The sequence below is a fragment of the Engystomops pustulosus genome, chromosome 2 (assembly GCF_040894005.1).
Source record: "Engystomops pustulosus chromosome 2, aEngPut4.maternal, whole genome shotgun sequence".
Taxonomy (NCBI): domain Eukaryota; kingdom Metazoa; phylum Chordata; class Amphibia; order Anura; family Leptodactylidae; genus Engystomops; species Engystomops pustulosus.
In genome coordinates, this window is record NC_092412.1 from 163,413,230 (window position 1) to 163,432,235 (window position 19,006).

At 41.0% G+C, this 19,006-nt stretch overlaps 1 protein-coding gene across 1 annotated transcript in view; it reads left to right on the plus strand.

The window, feature by feature from the left end:
• Nucleotides 1–19,006, plus strand: part of SCUBE3 (signal peptide, CUB domain and EGF like domain containing 3) — a 378,535-nt gene that overhangs the window by 297,910 nt on the left and 61,619 nt on the right. Inside the window, exons 19-20 of the mRNA XM_072137190.1 lie at nucleotides 16,740–16,901; nucleotides 18,112–18,309. Coding sequence (XP_071993291.1) covers nucleotides 16,740–16,901; nucleotides 18,112–18,309 — 360 coding nt within the window. The remainder of the gene's footprint in view (nucleotides 1–16,739; nucleotides 16,902–18,111; nucleotides 18,310–19,006) is intronic.

The window sequence follows — 19,006 nt, forward strand, 5'->3', positions numbered from 1 at the left end:
CAATATTTCATCCTGGTACAGGATAGGTAAGTGTTTGAGGACTAGGTGTTTAATGTCTGCAAACTGCTGGCTGTATGGTAATGTAAGGTATAAAGCCTATGCCATTAATCGTATTAACTCTAACATCAGGGGGGGAGATCGAAGTAAACAACTGTTTGATAAAGAAGCTTTCTGGATGTTACAACTGGAAACCAGATTCCCCAGGGGAATTAATTATAAGCAGGAATTTATGTTTCACTACTAACTTAATCCCTGGAGATTGAGCCAAAAGCCTATTCCCACCCAGTGGGTTGTCCCCTCTTTGTGTAGTTGCCCCGTGTAACTTTCTTTATATTAGTCGGAATAGATCTCCATATTTCACCAGACCAGTCCTGTTTATGTATCAGTCTGCATAGACTCTTATATCCCACCCGTTTATGCTGAACATATTCTATTCATACGGAACACCGCTGCTGCAGGTATTCTAAATTCTTACCTTTATACATCATACTTTGTTCAGTCATTCATAGTTACCTACCATGGGGTCGTAATCTTTATGTTATAATAAAAAATTCAAACATTAAAAAATTAAATCTTTACTACACTTGGTAGTTTACTACTATAAAATTATGTAAATACTTTTTACACAGGGTGGGAACAGAAAGGTCAGTACAAAACAATATACGCTAATCTGACTTGCTTTCTTTTCCTTCAGGACACACAAAACAAGAATATAGTAATTATAAATACACAGCACCTGTTCGGTGCTTTTTGTTTTGTCTGTGCCCGTCCGCATTTAACCATCTACTGTTGGTGACTACATATCATGTATAATATTTTATATTTCATGTTGTTTTTAAATGTCTATTCAAGGGTCATTTTATAAATAAAATTAAACATGTTTTTATTATACTTTACAACATACCTGAGAGTGGCATTCCCAAACAAATTCTACGTCATGGATCAAGGTGGACCTCATGGCCCCCTCCCTCTGACGTCCCTTCCCGTTTTCAATTTATTGGCGCTCCCTCTCAGATATGTGTTAGCCTTGACAAAGAGCGTGTGTATGCGCTCGAAACGCGTAGGCTGTACAGTGTAGTCCACCACTTGGACGCAGTGCCGGGGTTTATGTGATGTCTATACCCTTCCTTGAATTTTGAAATAAAAAGCCTGGAGTATTTGTTTCCCAAACATAAAGCGGTAGATCATTCTTTCGTATTGTTGCTGCCTACACGCTGGTCATGTGGGATCCGAGTCGCCGGGACAGAAATCTCCTCAGGAAGAATCCGAAAAGCGGGTGAGAGCAATTTTCCTTTTTTCTCCACACTTCATACTATTGACTTTCGTGTTCGGACCACTGTGTGTTTCAGATTAAGGTCACATGCTCCCCGCAAACTACATTCTTGTGAAAAGGGTTTTTTTCCTCTCTTTTTGACATCAAGATATAAAAACCGCACTATCTAGCCTGCGTCCAAAAAAGTCTTTTTCTACTCTCTCCCTCTCAAAACGTTTGCAAATATTATGGCATCATCCACATATGACAAGAGAAGAGAGAGAGCGGCTTCAGTCTTTGGTAATGCGGACAATATGCAAGATTCTGACACAAAATGTAAAATAACACATCTGGAAAACCTAGCAGTCCAAGAATGCCGTATATGGTGGGATTCAACTACCCTTAGCAACTACATCTCTAAGAATATGATACCTCGAGGATTAAGGATACGTAAAATCCCAACCTACATCTATTCCACTGATTTTGTGTCCCAATGGAATAACATCCTATCTGCCTGTTCACTAGATCTGATGAAACTCATTGTTTCAGAAGAAAACAAGAAATTAGTTGACATCAGCAATGAAATGGAAAGTATCAAACAGGAACTTAAAACAAAAATGGAACAGACAGAACTGGACACGGAACAAAAAAGGATTGAGGATCTAATTAACAATATTGAGGAGACTATATCTGAAACCAAAAAAGTGAAATTCCAAAGAGACCTATTTGATTACAACCAGAATCAGGTATATGAGTGGGGCAGAATGGAACAATTCTGGAGTACCCCCAAATCCATCCTGAAAAAAACAAATAAAAGAAGATACTCAAAGAAGAAAGCAAAGGTCAGTTTCAGCTCATCAGAAGCTGATTTTTCAGATGCTACACCTGATCCGTCAGACAATGAAACAAATCCCCAACAACACTCTCAACCTACCTATTTCCAAAAAAGCAAACCCAATAAAACGCCAAAAAACGCACGAGACGAGGGGGCAGAAAGCACCCGAAAAAAAAAAGAAACAGAAATAGACCGCAATTTACGGAGTCAACAGAAATCGAAGACAATAAACAAATAACTATAGCATCCGAAGAGACGGAAGGAGTCAATGTTCTCAATCTGTCTGATAAAACATTATCTGCTGATCAAACAGCAGTTCTTTCTCTTGGGCTAAATTTTGCCCCCACATCCAATTTTGACATGTTTTCTACTTTAAAACATATTAATAAATTTGTAAGAAACCTTACTGTCAGACGACATTTCTTTAACTCTAAAGATGCAGAGGACACAAGAGAACAAAGTAATCCACAGTGCAATACCAATATGTTTAAATCCCTCACATTTAATGAACAACGAACACTTATCACCTTACAAAGCTTAGACACAGTTCAGACAACTGCTGTTGTCTCTCCACCATCCATGGACAGGATTAAAAACACAGAGTTCTACCCTATTCAATCCAGAGTGAAAGCTATGGACATTTTTCAAGAAGTCATCGAGCGAGAACTCAAAACATTATCGAGTACCTGTAAAGTGAACCGCAATAGTAACATGAATCACAAAATGAGATGCGGCCTGAATGACCTAAAAAACGATCAGGCATTAACCATACGAATGGCGGATAAGGGCGGTACCGTTGTGGTGATGAATACCAAAGATTATGTGCAACAAGTTAAAAATATGTTATCTGATGTTTCTACATATCGTATATTAACTAACAACCCCACAGAAGTCTTTAGTAAAAAAAATCTCCACATTAATACATGAAGGCTTCACTCTAGGGGTGATTAACGAAAAACAAAAGGAACACCTATTAGTAAACAATCCAATTACACCAATAATGTATACATTACCCAAGGTACACAAAGGGGAATATCCACCACCCTTGCGCCCTATTATCTCGGGTATCGGTTCCCTGAATGAACCTTGTGCGAATGGCTGGATTCATATCTCCAACCCTTAGTTGTGAGAACACCAGGCTATCTAAAAGACACGGGAGATGTCCTTAGAATCCTCCAAAATATGACATGGTCTGATGAATATACTTGGGTAAGCTGCGATGCAGTTTCACTATATACCTCTATACCTCATCAAGTTGCCATGATGGCTTTGAACCATCATTTAAACAAATATAGTACATATAGTGAGAACCTGAAATATTTTATAAACGAAACACTATGGTTTCTAATGACACATAATTTTTTCCTCTTTGAGCAAGTGTTTTATCTTCAGGTTAAAGGGGTATCAATGGGGGCTAAATTTTCACCATCTATAGCCAACATCACCATGGCGTGGTGGGAGGAACACTATCTATACAGTGATAGCAACCCCTTCATTGATGAAATCCTCTGGTACGGCAGATACATCGACGATCTGCTATTAATATGGCGCGCCGATGTATCTGCCGTACCCAAATTTGTGGAATACATAAACAACAATGAATGTAATCTCACTTTTACGTTCTCCACTAGCAGTGGTCATATGACATTTTTAGATCTAAATCTTAACACCGACGAAGGCTCTATTAAAACTACCACCTTCAGAAAAAAAGTGTCCGGAAACACCATTTTACATGCCCATAGCTCACATCCTAACCACACCATCAAGGCAATACCAGTAGGTGAACTGACAAGGGCAAAAAGGAACTGTAGTCTTGAGCAGGATTATAGAAAGGAATCTGAAGACATTAAAAGGAGATTGCACAAAAGGGGGAACACTGACAGTGTCCTTAATTGAGCCAGTAAGATAGTTGATGAAAAATCAAGAAGTCAGTTACTTCTAGAAAAAACAAAGAACAAGTCCCAACAACATACTAATTTATACCTTACATTACCATACAGCCAGCAGTTTGCAGACATTAAACACCTAGTCCTCAAACACTTACCTATCCTGTACCAGGATGAAATATTGGCACAAATTTTGAAAAATGGCTGCAATATAGTCTCTAAAAAGGCGGTTACCATCGGTAATCTAATTTCACCTAGCTTTAGGTCCAACAGTAAAATTAGAAACACTTGGCTTACACATAAGGGATTTTACCATTGTGGAGCACAAAGATGTAAAACATGCAGAATAGTCAAAGCAAAAAAACAATTCACAAACACAATGAATTCTCAATCTTATGACATTAAAACATATTTGAACTGTAATAGCGATTACGTCGTCTATATCATCGAATGCACTCTATGTAGCCTCAAGTATGTAGGAGCAACTACCCGTAAATTTAAGAAAAGAATACTGGAGCACCTAGGAGATATAAGACGAGTTGAATCAAATAGTGTCACTAAAAAAACGATCTCAGGAGCCTCTAGGCATTTTATAGAACAACACCAGGGAAATCCCACAGGATTTAAAGCCTATGCCATTGATCGTATTAACTCTAACATCAGGGGGGGGAGATCGAAGTAAACAACTGTTTGATAAAGAAGCTTTCTGGATGTTACAACTGGAAACCAGATTCCCCAGGGGAATTAATTATAAGCAGGAATTTATGTTTCACTACTAACTTAATCCCTGGAGATTGAGCCAAAAGCCTATTCCCACCCAGTGGGTTGTCCCCTCTTTGTGTAGTTGCCCCGTGTAACTTTCTACATATTAGTCGGAATAGATCTCCATATTTCACCAGACCAGTCCTGTTTATGTATCAGTCTGCATAGACTCTTATATCCCACCCGTTTATGCTGAACATATTCTATTCATACGGAACACCGCTGCTGCAGGTATTCTAAATTCTTACCTTTATACATCATACTTTGTTCAGTCATTCATAGTTACCTACCACGGGGTCGTAATCTTTATGTTATATTAAAAATTCAAACATTAAAAAATTAAATCTTTACTACACTTGGTAGTTTACTACTATAAAATTATGTAAATACTTTTTACACAGGCTGGGAACAGAAAGGTCAGTACAAAACAATATACGCTAATCTGACATGCTTTCTTTTCCTTCAGGACACACAAAACAAGAATATAGTAATTATATATACATAGCACCTGTTCGGTGCTTTTTGTTTTGTCTGTGCCCGTCCGCATTTAACCATCTACTGTTGGTGACTACATATCATGTATAATATTTTATATTTCATGTTGTTTTTAAATGTCTATTCAAGGGTCATTTTATAAATAAAATTAAACATGTTTTTATCATACTCTACAACATACCTGAGAGTGGCGTTCCCAAACAAATTCTACGTCATGGATCAAGGTGGACCTTGTGGCCCCCTCCCTCTGACGTCCCTTCCCGTTTTCAATTTATTGGCGCTCCCTCTCAGATATGTGTTAGCCTTGACAAAGAGCGTGTGTATGCGCTCGAAACGCGTAGGCTGGACAGTGTAGTCCACCACTTGGACGCAGTGCCGGGGTTTATGTGATGTCTATACCCTTCCTTGAATTTTGAAATAAAAAGCCTGGAGTATTTGTTTCCCAAACATAAAGCGCTGGATCATTCTTTCGTATTGTCTCTCTGGGGAACCCTACACGAGAGAATATAGTGAGGAGCGCATCTACCACCTTGTCAGCCCGGATGGATGACAATGCCACGGCCTCTTGGTAACGTGTGGCATAATCCACAATTGTCAGGATGAAGCGTTTACCTGAGCTGCTGGTGACATTCACAGGGCCTACAATGTCAACAGCAATTCTCTGGAAAGGCTCCTCAATTATGGGTAAAGGGATGAGGGGTGCTCACTGGACCTGGCCGGCCTTCCCCACCCTTTGACATACTATACAGGAACGGCAGTATTCCACCACATCGTTCCCCATATTGGGCCAATAGAAATTCTGCTTGAGTCGACTTTTGGTTTTACTTATCCCCAGATGGCCTGCTAGTGGTATCTCGTGGGCAACTCTCAAAAACTGCTCCTGGAAAGGGCGAGGTACCACCAGTTGCCTATCAAGGGATATATCCTGCTGGGGGTCAGTGTGAAGGCTCTGTCTATAAAGCCTACCCTGGTCCCATGTAATACATTCCTTGTCCCCCTCCTCAGGGATCTGACCAGCCCTCTCACGTAGCTTGTGTAGACTCTCATCTGAGTGCAGGGCATCCAGAAACTGGCGACGCTCTGACTCTGTACTGGTTAATAGTTTAACCCTTTGACTTGTCTCAGCCACTGGTGACAGGCTTTCAGTCTGCTCCTGTTCCTCTGTAACCCGGACAGCAAGAGGTTCAGGACTCAGGCAACGGTGAGCTTCCTGAAGACTCGACTGCGAGTTACAGCAGACACGGATACACCACACTCCAGCTTTTGGCGCAGAGCTGTGGGTGTTAACATACTACCACTCTTAGCTACATTATTAACACAGTTAAACTCTACATCATTACTATGTTCACATTCATGGTCTATGGCATTAAAAGCTAGGTTAGAAACAGGTAAATGGTTACTACACATTTCAACAATATCACATTATGCATCATTGTCACAGTCTACAGTAGGCATAGTCCCAACAATATCAGATGTTAAGGGGTTTAACCCACGTGGGGCACCAGTGATGCCTGTGTCCTCATCGGCATCCTGGATTACATATCTAGAGACCAGACGCCCCAGGTCGGTCCCCAGCAACACATTGGTGGGAATTTTATCCGTTACACCCACGTCTGTCATCCCTCTCCCCGGCCCCCAATCCAGGTACACCCGGGCCATGGGCAATGCAGGGGTGAGGCCTCCAACTCCAGCAACTGTAAGAGTCCGTCCTGGGATGAGATCCTCCGGCTTGACAAGTGAGGGGTGCACAAGGGTCATCTCGGCACCAGTGTCCCTCAACCCCATTGTGACATCGTCACCCACTGTAACCTCCTGTAGGTTGTCACCAACCACCCGCTTACTCCCACCCACAAACAAAACAGATGGTGAAGACGATGTTGGTTTGGGCAAAGGGGTGGTCTTCCTCTTCTCTGGGCATGTAATGCTGATGTGCCCCGATCTGTTGCAAACAAAACACCTGCGTTGGTCTCCCGCTGGCTTAAATGATGAAGAAGGGGATGCCCCAGAAGCTTTGTGGGAAACTGTAGAAGAGTTAACAGGGGGCTTACCCCCCTTCCATCCTGCAGCTGCAGGTTTCCGTGCCTCGGGCACTCTGCTGGCAGCAAACACATCTGCCAGCTGGGCAGCCTTTTCCAAGGATTTTGGCTCCCGTTCTCGTATGAACTGTCGCACCTCCGCTGTACAGGTGTGAATAAATTGGTCCATGGCGATCAGGTCCTCCATCTCCTCTAGAGTGGTCTCACCCCATCCTCTGGACCATTGTTTCACCAGGTTTAGCAGTTTCCTGGCAAACTCGGCATAGCTATCCGTATCTGTCCGCCTGACAGTACGGAAACGCTCTCTGTATAACTCTGGAGTGAAGTTAAAACGCTGTATCAGAGCCCTTTTGATAGCCTCATAATCGTGCTCCACAGAGGCAGGTAAGGCTACAAACGCCTTCAGTTCTTTGCCTTTAAGTCCAGGGGTAAGGTATCGGGCCCATTCAGCAGGCGGCAGTTGAAATTGCCTGCAGACCCTCTCAAATCCTTGCAAAAAGACATCCAGGTCCGCATCATTCTCCAGGACAGGAAAACGATCCAGGCGGGGCCTAAAAGAAACACTGTCCATGGATTCACTCTATGCTGATGGTGAAGCTCTCTGCTGTTGTTGGAGCTGTATCTGGGCCATCTGCAGCTCATGCTCTCGCTCTGCTTGGCGTTCAGCAAACTCACGCTCTGCTTTGCGTTCCACAGCCGCCCTCTCTGCTCGGGCAGCTTCCAGCGCTGCCTGGCGCTCTTGCATCAATAGCTGCATCCTAAGGCTAGGATCACAGTCACTGATCTGCTGGAGAAGTAGAGAAAGAGAAGTGTCCATACCGCTGGCGCTGCCATGCCCAGACGGTTGCGAGACATCTCCTATCGGTTCCTCTGAGGCTGGAGGTCCCTGGTCCGGTTCCGCAGAAGGATGGGACTGCACATCAAACGCCACCAGCATTTGAATTATCTCCGCCTTGTTCTGGCCCGTTGTTATTAGCCCTCTCTTCGCACAGAGAGTCAGCAGATCATCCTTGGATCTATTTCTGTATACCTCTGCCATCGTAGCAGTGGTCTAACTACACAAACAAAAGATAGAAAAGAAAAGAGGGGGAGGGAACTGTTTTGCACGTATGTATATTGACTGACAAGTTTTTGAGTGCACTGAGTCTCTTGCTTGTGGACTGTAGTATTAGGAATACTCCAGCCCTTAAGTGAAAGGGTTAATTGCTTAAACCAAACACTTAAAGCCTTAACAGTGTAATAAAAAAATTATACACTATCCCACCGCTATGCCACCAATCTGTCACGAACCTGACTCACCGGAGTTCACACACGGGTATCAGGGGTGTTCTGCTATTGGCTGCCTTCCATTGCAGCTAACGTTCTGATTTTCGGTCCAGGAGTGTGTCTAGACCCCATAACTGTCCTGTGTAACTTGGGACCTATAATTATGAATTATGTCCCAGTTATGGACAGCTATGATATTCCCTTTGTCTAAATTTGGAGGGAAGAACATGCAGTCTGTGGCTTCTTTTCATCCCCCACTAGCTAGACTACTCTGGCCGAAAGGTGTTAATTTTACCACTTAGGAAGACCATGCTTCTCTGATCAAGCATAGACTCCCTGGGGTGTTATAAACACACTGCCAGGCTCATCTTCCTGGCTGGTCTTAAACAAATGGCGCCTAATGATTTATAACAGGCAGAATGAAACAACACAAAGAAAGAAAAATAAAAAAAAATATAACAAACAAACTGTGGAGGAGTAATATTATTATTATAGCACACACAGATTACTCAGTGCTGCACAAAGCATGACAAATTGGTCCATACATACCTCTATACCTGGTTCATATCTCTTTGACACCCTCCACACAGGACTCAATTTATGAAAGGGATTCATGACCCACTACAACATCTAACAAATGCTATCTGGAGATAGTGGGGTCATCAGAGACTATAGAGTCAATAACTTGGAGGCAATAAACCATCGCACTGCCCAAGTAATCTAATTAACCCCTTAAATACCTTGGACGAAAATGTACATCCAGGTTGGCGTCTAGTTTGCACAACAAGATGTACATTTTCATCTTACACTGCTGTCACCATGACAACTGTAGGGCTCCCGCAGTAAAAGCTCGGCCACAATTCCAGCTGTTTAACTGCTTATGTGCTGCGGTCGTTCATGACCCCCCTCCCCAATCATCTCTATGACAGTCCCAGTGTCCAAACAAGGACCCCAGAGCTACCTGCAGCAGCACAATTATGGATCCTGTTGGATCACTCCACATTTGTTTTTATTCAGACATAAAAAAGCAATGTAAATGGTATATATATCCAAAAAAATGCAATCAAGCAGCACTCCAGTAAGTATAAAGGTGATCTTTATTCACCCATGGCAAAATAAGGTGCAGCGTTTCAGCTGATCCATAGAGCCATTATCAAGCATAGACCCATTGCCATAGGTGAATAAAGATCATCTTTATACTTACTGGAGTGCTGCCTCATTGCAGTTTTTTGGATATATGGCCTTACAAACCGGTGGATCGGGTTTGTTGGAGGCGTGCACCCACCATTTGACTTGATCCATTACACTCACTGTGCTGCTCCACAATCGGACTGTTTGCTATAAATGGGAAATAGGTGTAATCGTACTGACTCAGAACAAAAATACATTTTCTATGCTATAGGGCAGTGATGGCGAACTTTTTAGAGACAGACTACCCAAACTACAACCAAAATCCACTTTTTTACCGTGAAGTGCCAACGTGGCATTTTAAGCAGTAAGTTATTGCTACCTGTTCTTCCACATCTTTCAATTGTATTGGCCGCCTAAGTCTACCAATACAGTTGAAAGAAAGAGGGCAGATAGATTCTCTCCAGGGTCTCTCTGTACAGGACGAAGGTGGGTCTAGCAGGATGACCTCCAAAGATAATGCACTTCTGTCAACACCTTCTCATTTTTTCCATAGTTCCAAACAGCCAATGAAGTGTCACTTTAAAATAGTGCCAAGAGCAGCATCTCTTAAGTTTTGGTGGATTTGGTCCTGTTTGGTGAACTCTGTCCTGCAGTGATGGTCTGAGTGCCCACAGAAAGGGCTCTGAGTGCCACCTCTGGCACCAGTGCCATAGGTTCGCCACCACTGCTATAGGGTGTATAAAACAAAAAAATTAAAAGTTAACCCCTTTGTCAACCATGAACAAAAATGCACTTCCAAGTCGAGCCCGGCTGTATGTGGCTGCAGGCAACGCAATCAAATGTGACCACGGCTTCTATAGGGCTTCCTCACCTGCCCCCACCTCCATCGCCAACCCCTACATGCCCGGTTCGGGGAGGGGTGCTGATCAGACCCTGGGACTGCCATGGAAACTATAAAGGACCCCTGGAATGTGTTGGCTGCTGCGTAATAGACCCTGTTTCTGACAGGATCAGTCAACGTGCATGTGACCCTATGCATCTACATAGTCATCTATAATCAAATAGTGAAAATCACCAAATAATCCGCACGTATCTGATATCGCCGCATTTGTATCAACCCGTACAATAAATAAAATCCTTACTGAACCTATATGGTGCATACCAAAAAAAATAAAAAATATATATATGTCAAAAACTATATTTAACCTCTTGACGCTGAGCGCCAAGAGGTTAAATATAACTATATATAAATAGGCCTCTAAAATAATTGAATCTTAAACTTTCATGAAATTTGCTGGAAAATTCCTGATTGATTTGTACGCCTTCTAAAGTCATAATAAAATAATATAAAAAGACGTCAACATAAAGCAGACATATGGTTAATGTTAGTTGGTAACCTATTTGGAAGGTTATACTAAATATGTGATGAGCATTTAGAAATCAGAAAAAAAATTGAGAATTTTTTAAAATTTTCACCAAATTTTAATTTTTTTCATGAATAAATGCAAAATATTTTAACCAAAATATAACAAGGTGAACTACAACATGTCACGAAAAAATTGGAAAATCACTGTGGTAAGTTAAAGCGTTCTAAAATTATAATAGCATATAGTGACATATGGCAGATTTGAAAGATAAGTTTGGGTCCTGACATCAATTGGTGCTGGTGCTAATCACAGTTGTTAACCCTATAAATGACCCCAGTAATGCTGGAGGTATTCATTTTGAATTCCATCGCCACCCCCTGTGAAGTCATTGGGGGGGAGATAGGTTACCATGACACCATGGGGCATACAAGACCGAAGGCTGTCTGGAATTAAATCATTAATTACAATGTGCGATTTGCACATTGTAATAGTTTATGTGTAAAAACCCCATATACTGCCATACTGTAGTTAAAGTTCCCCTAGAGCAGTGATGGCGAACCTTTTAGCGATCGAGTGCCCAAACTGCAAGCCAAAACCCACTTATCTACCACAAAGTGCCAACATGGTAATTTAGAGCAATATAACCTACGTAAGGGACAAATAATACTGCCACATGTTTATCACCACTATTAGTATGCATAACACAGACATATATAGTGCACACATATATACAGTATGCATAACACAGCCATATACAGTGCACACATATATACAGTATGCATACACAGACATATACAGTGCAGACATATATACAATATGCATAACAGAGACATACAGTACACACATATATACAGTATGCATAACACAGACATATACAGTGCACACATATATACAGTATGCATAACACAGACATATACAGTGCACACATATATACAGTATACATAACACAGACATATACAGTACACATATATACAGTATGCATAACACAGACATATACAGAGTATACATATATACAGTATGCATAACACAGACATATACAGAGTACACATATATACAATATGCATAACACAGACATATACAGTACACACATGTATACAGTATGCATAACACAGACATATACAGTACACACATATATACAGTATGCATAACACAGACATACAGTACACACATATATACAGTATGCATAACACAGACATATACAGTACACACATATATACAGTATGCATAACACAGACATATACAGTGCACACATATATACAATATGCATAACACAGACATATACAGTGCACACATATATACAGTATGCATACACAGACATATATATACACATATACACACAAATATGCACAGCACAGATACAGACACACACATATACTTATATACAGATAACACAGACATAAACACACACAAGTGCATAACAAAGACATATTATATATCTGTGTTATGCATATGTGTGTAAATGTCACATAAACACACACATATATGCATAGCACAGGTATATATGTATGTGGACTGTATAAACACATTGTAGACACTGTACAACTTACAGTTCTCTATGAGGAAGGCACACAGCAGCCTCTGGATGTTCCGGGTCACAGCCTCCCCCTGCCCCTCTCTCTCTGTCCCGGCTCCACTTCAGGTCTCCTAGTAGGAGGGGGAGGTGCAAGCTCTCCATGCTGCTTCCTGCTCCCAGCGCTGCACTGGGATCTTCTTATAGATCAGCGCTCCTCTGACAGGAGCACAGACATCCTGCACCCGGCTGTGGGCTGCATCTGAGGGGCCCGCAGGTCCTCAGTTTAGAAGAACTGCATCTACCCGTGCAGTGTGACCTGCCTGCTCTGTATCTGAGCGCAAGGTGCAGATGCTGTTCTTCTAAACTGTGGACCTGCGGGCCTCTGCACACGGTGGAGGATGATGGCATGCGTGCCAGCAGAGAGGGCTCTGCGTGCCCTGTCTGGCACGCGTGCCATAGGTTCGCCACCACTGCCCTAGAGAATCTGAAAAAAAGTTAAAAAAAAGATTTAAAGAAAAAAAAATATTAATATAATATTAATCATCAGTAAAAATCATTAACATGCTGGCGTTTGACAACACAACCGAAAATAGCGCCCAAAGTAAAAAATGCCACTTTTTGGCCATTTTAAAAATATTTAAAAATTCACCTAAAGGTGATCAAAAGCTGTTTAGTCATTGAAATGGTAGCATTGAAAACAGCATAAAAAGTCATAAAAAAATTACGCCACACACAGTTCCATACACTAAAGTATGAAAAAGTTATTAGCTCCAGAAGATGGCAAAATGAAGAATTTCTTTTCGTACAGGAGGTTTTAATTTTTGTAAATTTATGAAAACATTATAACACCTATATAAATTTGGTATCCCCGTGATCGTACCGACATAAAGAATAAAGTAAACATGTCATTTGGAGTGCACAGTGGATATCGTCACTATGAAATGCAATTTGTTATGCACAAAATGTGCCCTCACATCTCTCTCTACATGGGAAAATAAAAAAAGTTATGGATTTTTGAAGGTGGGGAGTGAAAATGAAAACGCAAAAACAAAAAAGGGCCTGGTCATTAAGGAGTTTAAGGGTTAAGGACCCGTTATCTCAACTTTTTATTGGTGTTTTGTTTTCGGTTACATGTTTTTGCATCACTACTCTGTTCATTGTGTTTAACCCCTTAAGGACACAGCCATTTTGTAGCTTAAGGCTCAGCCCCATTTTTTGGATTCTGACTTGCGTCGCTTTACATGGTTATAACTTTTGAACACTGTTACTTATCAAAGCGATTCTGAAACAGTTTTTTCCACACATGTTGTACTTCAATTTAGTGGTAAATGTTGGCTGATGAGTTTTGCGTTTATTTACAAAATAGAAAAAGTGATGAATTTTTTGAAAAATTTGCCATTTTCGAAATTTGATATCATTGCATTTTCAGGCAGATAGATTTACCACCTAAATAAGTTGCTGAATAATATTTCCCATATGTCTTTACATTTTCGTTATTTTTGAAAGTTCTGGATAATTTATTTTGATGTCACGCGGCTTACAAATCGAATATCTTTTTCCGTATTTTCAAAATTGACAATTTTGATAAATTCAGTTTTGAATGAAATTTTACTATTTAACATCAAAACTCCCTATATAGTCAACCCATTTTCAAATCTGCACCCCTCAAACGAACAGAAACAGCTTTTAGGAAGATTGTTAACCCCTTGAGATCTTCATAGCAATTACATCAAAATGGAGGTGAAATTTAAAATGGTCAAATTTTGACGGTTATACATCCATTTAGCCCTAAAATTTACACACTTCCAAAAGATAAAAAGAGAAAACCCATCTTACAATTTGTACAGTGACCCCCCACATGCGGCAGTTTCTTGTTTTATGGGCGCACAGCGAGGCACAGAAGGGAAGGAGCACCCTGCAGCTGCCAGGATTTTCCTCATTGGCCCCTTTTGAAGGCTATAAAATTTTTGCTTTTGCATTATTGGGAACATGTGTTACCATTTTGGGGTTGTTATCCCCTTTTGTTGAAAATTTAGGAACTTTTTTTTGAGGGCAGGAGAAGAAAAGCATCAATAATGGATTTTTTACTTTTACTTTTTGGTGTTCACTGTATAGCCTAATAATCATGTAATCTTTATTCTATGGGTCGATCCGATTACGGGATACCAGACATGAATATTTTTTTCTTATGTTTTACTAAATTTGTCAAATAAAACCCTAATGTGGGAAAATCTATCATTTTTGCATTGCCGTCTTCCAAGTGGCATAACATTGTTACTTTTTTGGCTATGGAGCTTGTTGATAGCTTGTTTTTTTCATGGCATGTTGTGCTTTGCATCAGTATCATTCTGGAGTGCATATGTTTTTTAATCACTTTTTATAGCATTTTTTGTGGGATTGAATAGGTAAAAATCATAATTTTTGGAGTGTTTATAACAGTGTTCATCGTGTCGCTTCAATAATTATTTACTGTTATTCTACAGGTTGTTATGGACGCGGTGATACTTTATATATGTGGGGTTTGTGTTATGATTTAGACTTTTTTTGTGTTATATGTCTTTTTATATGTTATGGGGCTTATGGGCATTTTTATTGATTTCTTACTTTATTTTTTTATTGAATAACCTTTTTTTTAACAGTTTTACTGTTTCCACCATGGGACATGAACAAGCAATCATCTGATTGCTTGTTCATGATAATACTCTGCAATACTGATGTACTGCAGGGTATTAGCAGTGTCAGCCTATGCACATGCATAGGCTGACACTGTGCCTTTAAGATGACACCACTGACGCCATCTTACTGACAGTGCCTGCAGGCTGTTCTGGGGTCCTGATAGGACCCCAATGCTGCCATAGCACCGATCGGCACCCCACGGAAAAAGCGCAGGGGGCTGATCATGGAGGAAAGACCCTCCCAAAGGCAGGTTAAATGTTGCGGTCACATTCACCGCAGCATTTAACGGGTTAAACACCCGCGAACGGAGCCCACTCTGGCCGCGGGTGTTACACTGGGGTGTCGGCTATCAGTCACAGCCGGCACCCCGTGTTTCCTGATGCCGGTTCGGCTCAGATCTTGAGCTGAACCAGCATCAGCTCTGCATCCGATATATCGGACGCTGAGCGCTAAGTCACTTCGCTCAGTGTCCGATAAATTGGACGCAGAGTGCTAAGGGGTTAAAATCTGTAATGAAGATACCTAGGCTATCCTGAAAGCTTGCTTGTAATATCATAAATGGTATCACAATCTCAAGAAGGTTACTTTATTTGACCTGTTAAAAGCAACAGAAATGTGCTTTTGTGAACATTTTTTCAACTGGCTAACTTGGACCAAAACTTTTTTTTATACTGATATTAAAAATACCTTTGTCAGCACTCCAAATAAATTTATTAATTCAAAAAAAATTATATTGCATTACCTAGCACCCTGTCAGCAGGATGTGGTGAAACCCAGGGGAGGGAAGGGGGGTTTGAAGCAGCCAGTGTGCATGTGTTTCAGTCTTCTCTCCTCCTCACTCCTCCAATTCAATTTCCTTTCTCCTTTCCTGTTATGTACCTTGAGCAGGCAGGGGAGGGAGGGGTTTGATGTGAACTAAAGGAAGAATACCCGAGGAGACTAAGGCACAGGCTGCTGCAGCAGCCCCCCCACTCCACCCTCAGGACTCACCAAACACTGCTGACAAGGAGCCAGGTTGAGTGAAATAAACTTTTATATAATACTGAAATGATTCAGGATGCTGACAAAGGCATTTCAAAATCAGCATAGCATAGGCTATTGAAACCCGTCACCAGTTAAAAAGTACATTCCTGGTGACAGGGTTGCTTAAAAGGGTGAGTTTTGCATTTCTCTGGAAATAGTGGAGTGTGTAACTATGAAATGCTAAACATAAAGGGAGTGTCCGGTGATAGCAAGTTATGTACAATCCACAGGATAGGGCCTAACTTGCTGATTAGTGGGGGCCTCAGTGATGGGCCACCCACGGATCACGAGAACTGGGGTCTGCATGCGTGACTGGCTGCTGCAGTCATGTGCAATGGGGGTATAATGGACCTTACCCTGACAACCACTTTAATAGAGTTATTTAAGTATGTAAATTTTCATAAAATTGATCAAAAAAATTGTCAATTTATTTGTTGTTCCTTGAACATTCTCTTTATCTACTCTTATTTCTTCTAATTTTTTTCCCTCTCCTTCAGTTCAATGTTCACCAGGCCATTATTATAACACAACTCTACATCGATGTATTCGCTGTTTGATTGGCTTTTACCAACCAGAATTCCGGCAGAACTTCTGTATTGCATGTCCTGGAAATTCCAGCACGGACTTTGATGGCTCCACCAGTATCGCCCAGTGCAAGAGTGAGGGGACATAGCGGGACAGAAAGAAGGTCATGGGGGTGGATTTAAAGGAGCTGTAAATGAACAAAGGAGACAATGGGAGGGAGGAAGTAATAAAATGGTTCAATTACTAATAATAATGTTTGTGAGTCTGCAACTGAGTTTGTTGTATTGCCAAAAATATTATTTTGCTAACCCCATAAAATCCCTATGCTCTTTGGACACTGTAACACAACATAATTCCTCCCGACCATCTCTATTTTATTTTTAACTTCTGAGAGCAACTTTTCTATCGAAAGTTTAATTGCTTTAAATGAAGTAGATTAGTTGCTCATAAAGTGTATTAATACAATTATTTTAATTATTACAATTATTATTTTGAAGAGCACAGTGCTATTGTCCAAAAAGAAAAAAGGTTGTCTGCTCACCCATTGACTCCTATGGAAACCCTTGGACTCCTAAAGAAAAAGAAAGAGTGCATGCCGCCCGGGTCTTCAGCCAGCAGACAATAAATCGAAGATACATGAAAGTCATTCACAAACATCCTCTACGATCCATAGACAAAATCTACTTATGTTTAGATACATCTATGTCAAAATGTCAAAATTGTTGCAATACATAATTGGATATTGATGGTGTGAAATACACAAATCAATTGGGGTCTATTACTCTTTATTATTTTATCTTTCGTGTACAAATGTTTTAATATTAAGTGTTGTACTAGCTACCTGTGTATCATTTGTGGGAAGGATCTTCTGCACCATGTGCCTGTCCTTTGTGTGGTACTGGATTATGTGATCCTGGCCGCGCGAATTTCCGTTCCGGGCCACACAGGTATTGTGTCTCCCGGGTGGATTGGATTACCCGTGCAGCAGGTGACCCTTCTGGGGATGACTTATACAGGTAGGGAAGTTCTTATATTAATTTGTTTTGTGTACATCATCGGATCATGATTAAGATGCTTAGGCGTCAAAAAGCGTTAATCTGACATGTGTGTCCTGGATTATATTTTATTTATGGATCTCCAAGGATGTTTGTGAGTGCCAGGAGTTCTTCCTTGTATCTTCAACAGTTGTATTTTCCCCACCTTTCTGTACCATGTGGACCCCTACCTAGATTTTTAATTTAGGTTGTACATTTGAGCATGAATCATCTTTAGGAAAGTTAGGATACAAAAATATTTGTTACATATCCTTCCTAAAACTGTCTCAACCTTGCCCTTCTTTTGCAGACAGACATTGTGGTGGAGAACTAGGAGATTATACTGGCTTCTTAGAGTCGCCAAATTACCCAGGGAATTATCCCTCTAATGTGGAATGCACATGGAATATTAGCCCTCCGGCAAAACGTAAAATTCTGCTAGTAGTACCTGAGATCTTTCTGCCCTCGGAAGATGAGTGTGGAGACCTCCTTGTTATGCGCAAGAATGGTAAGCCATATAATGCATATAACTATGTGTTCACAGGATAAGAGTGTGAATTTACAGTTTATGAAATCCATCAAAACTGATGTACATAGTCCAAATTCTATGCAAGGTCACAGAGTAATTCATTCTACTTAGGCCTCATGCCCACGAGCAAGTTTGAAGTGTGCAACTCACATCAAACTCGCACAATGTGCTTGCTGGATGGGTTAAAGGAAACCTACCATTTAGAATGGTAGGGGTAAGCTGTAAGTACCGAGCACCAGCTCAGGGTGAGCTGGTGCCGGTACTTACTTTCGTTAGTGTTATAAACCGCGGTATCGCGGTTTTAACACTTTTTTAACTTTAGAGCAGGAGAGGATCGTGCGCGCGCCTACATAGGAAATAGCGGAGATGTTGCGCGCGCACGGTCGCGCGCAGCGCCGAAGCCTCTCCTGATCTAAAGTTTAAAAAGTGTTAAAACCGCGATACCGCGATTTATAACACTAATGAAAGGTAAGCACCGCCACCAGCTCACCCTGAGCTGGTGCTCGGTACTTACAGCTTACCCCTACCATTCTAAGTGGTAGGTTTCCTTTAAAATATATATATAAATCTTTTCTAATGAATCCTGGCGTCCTTAATGAAGATATGTGTCCGGATCTGGAAAAAGATGCAAGTTGTAGATTTCCTTTAAGAACACTTGCTTAGTCTGCATACATGT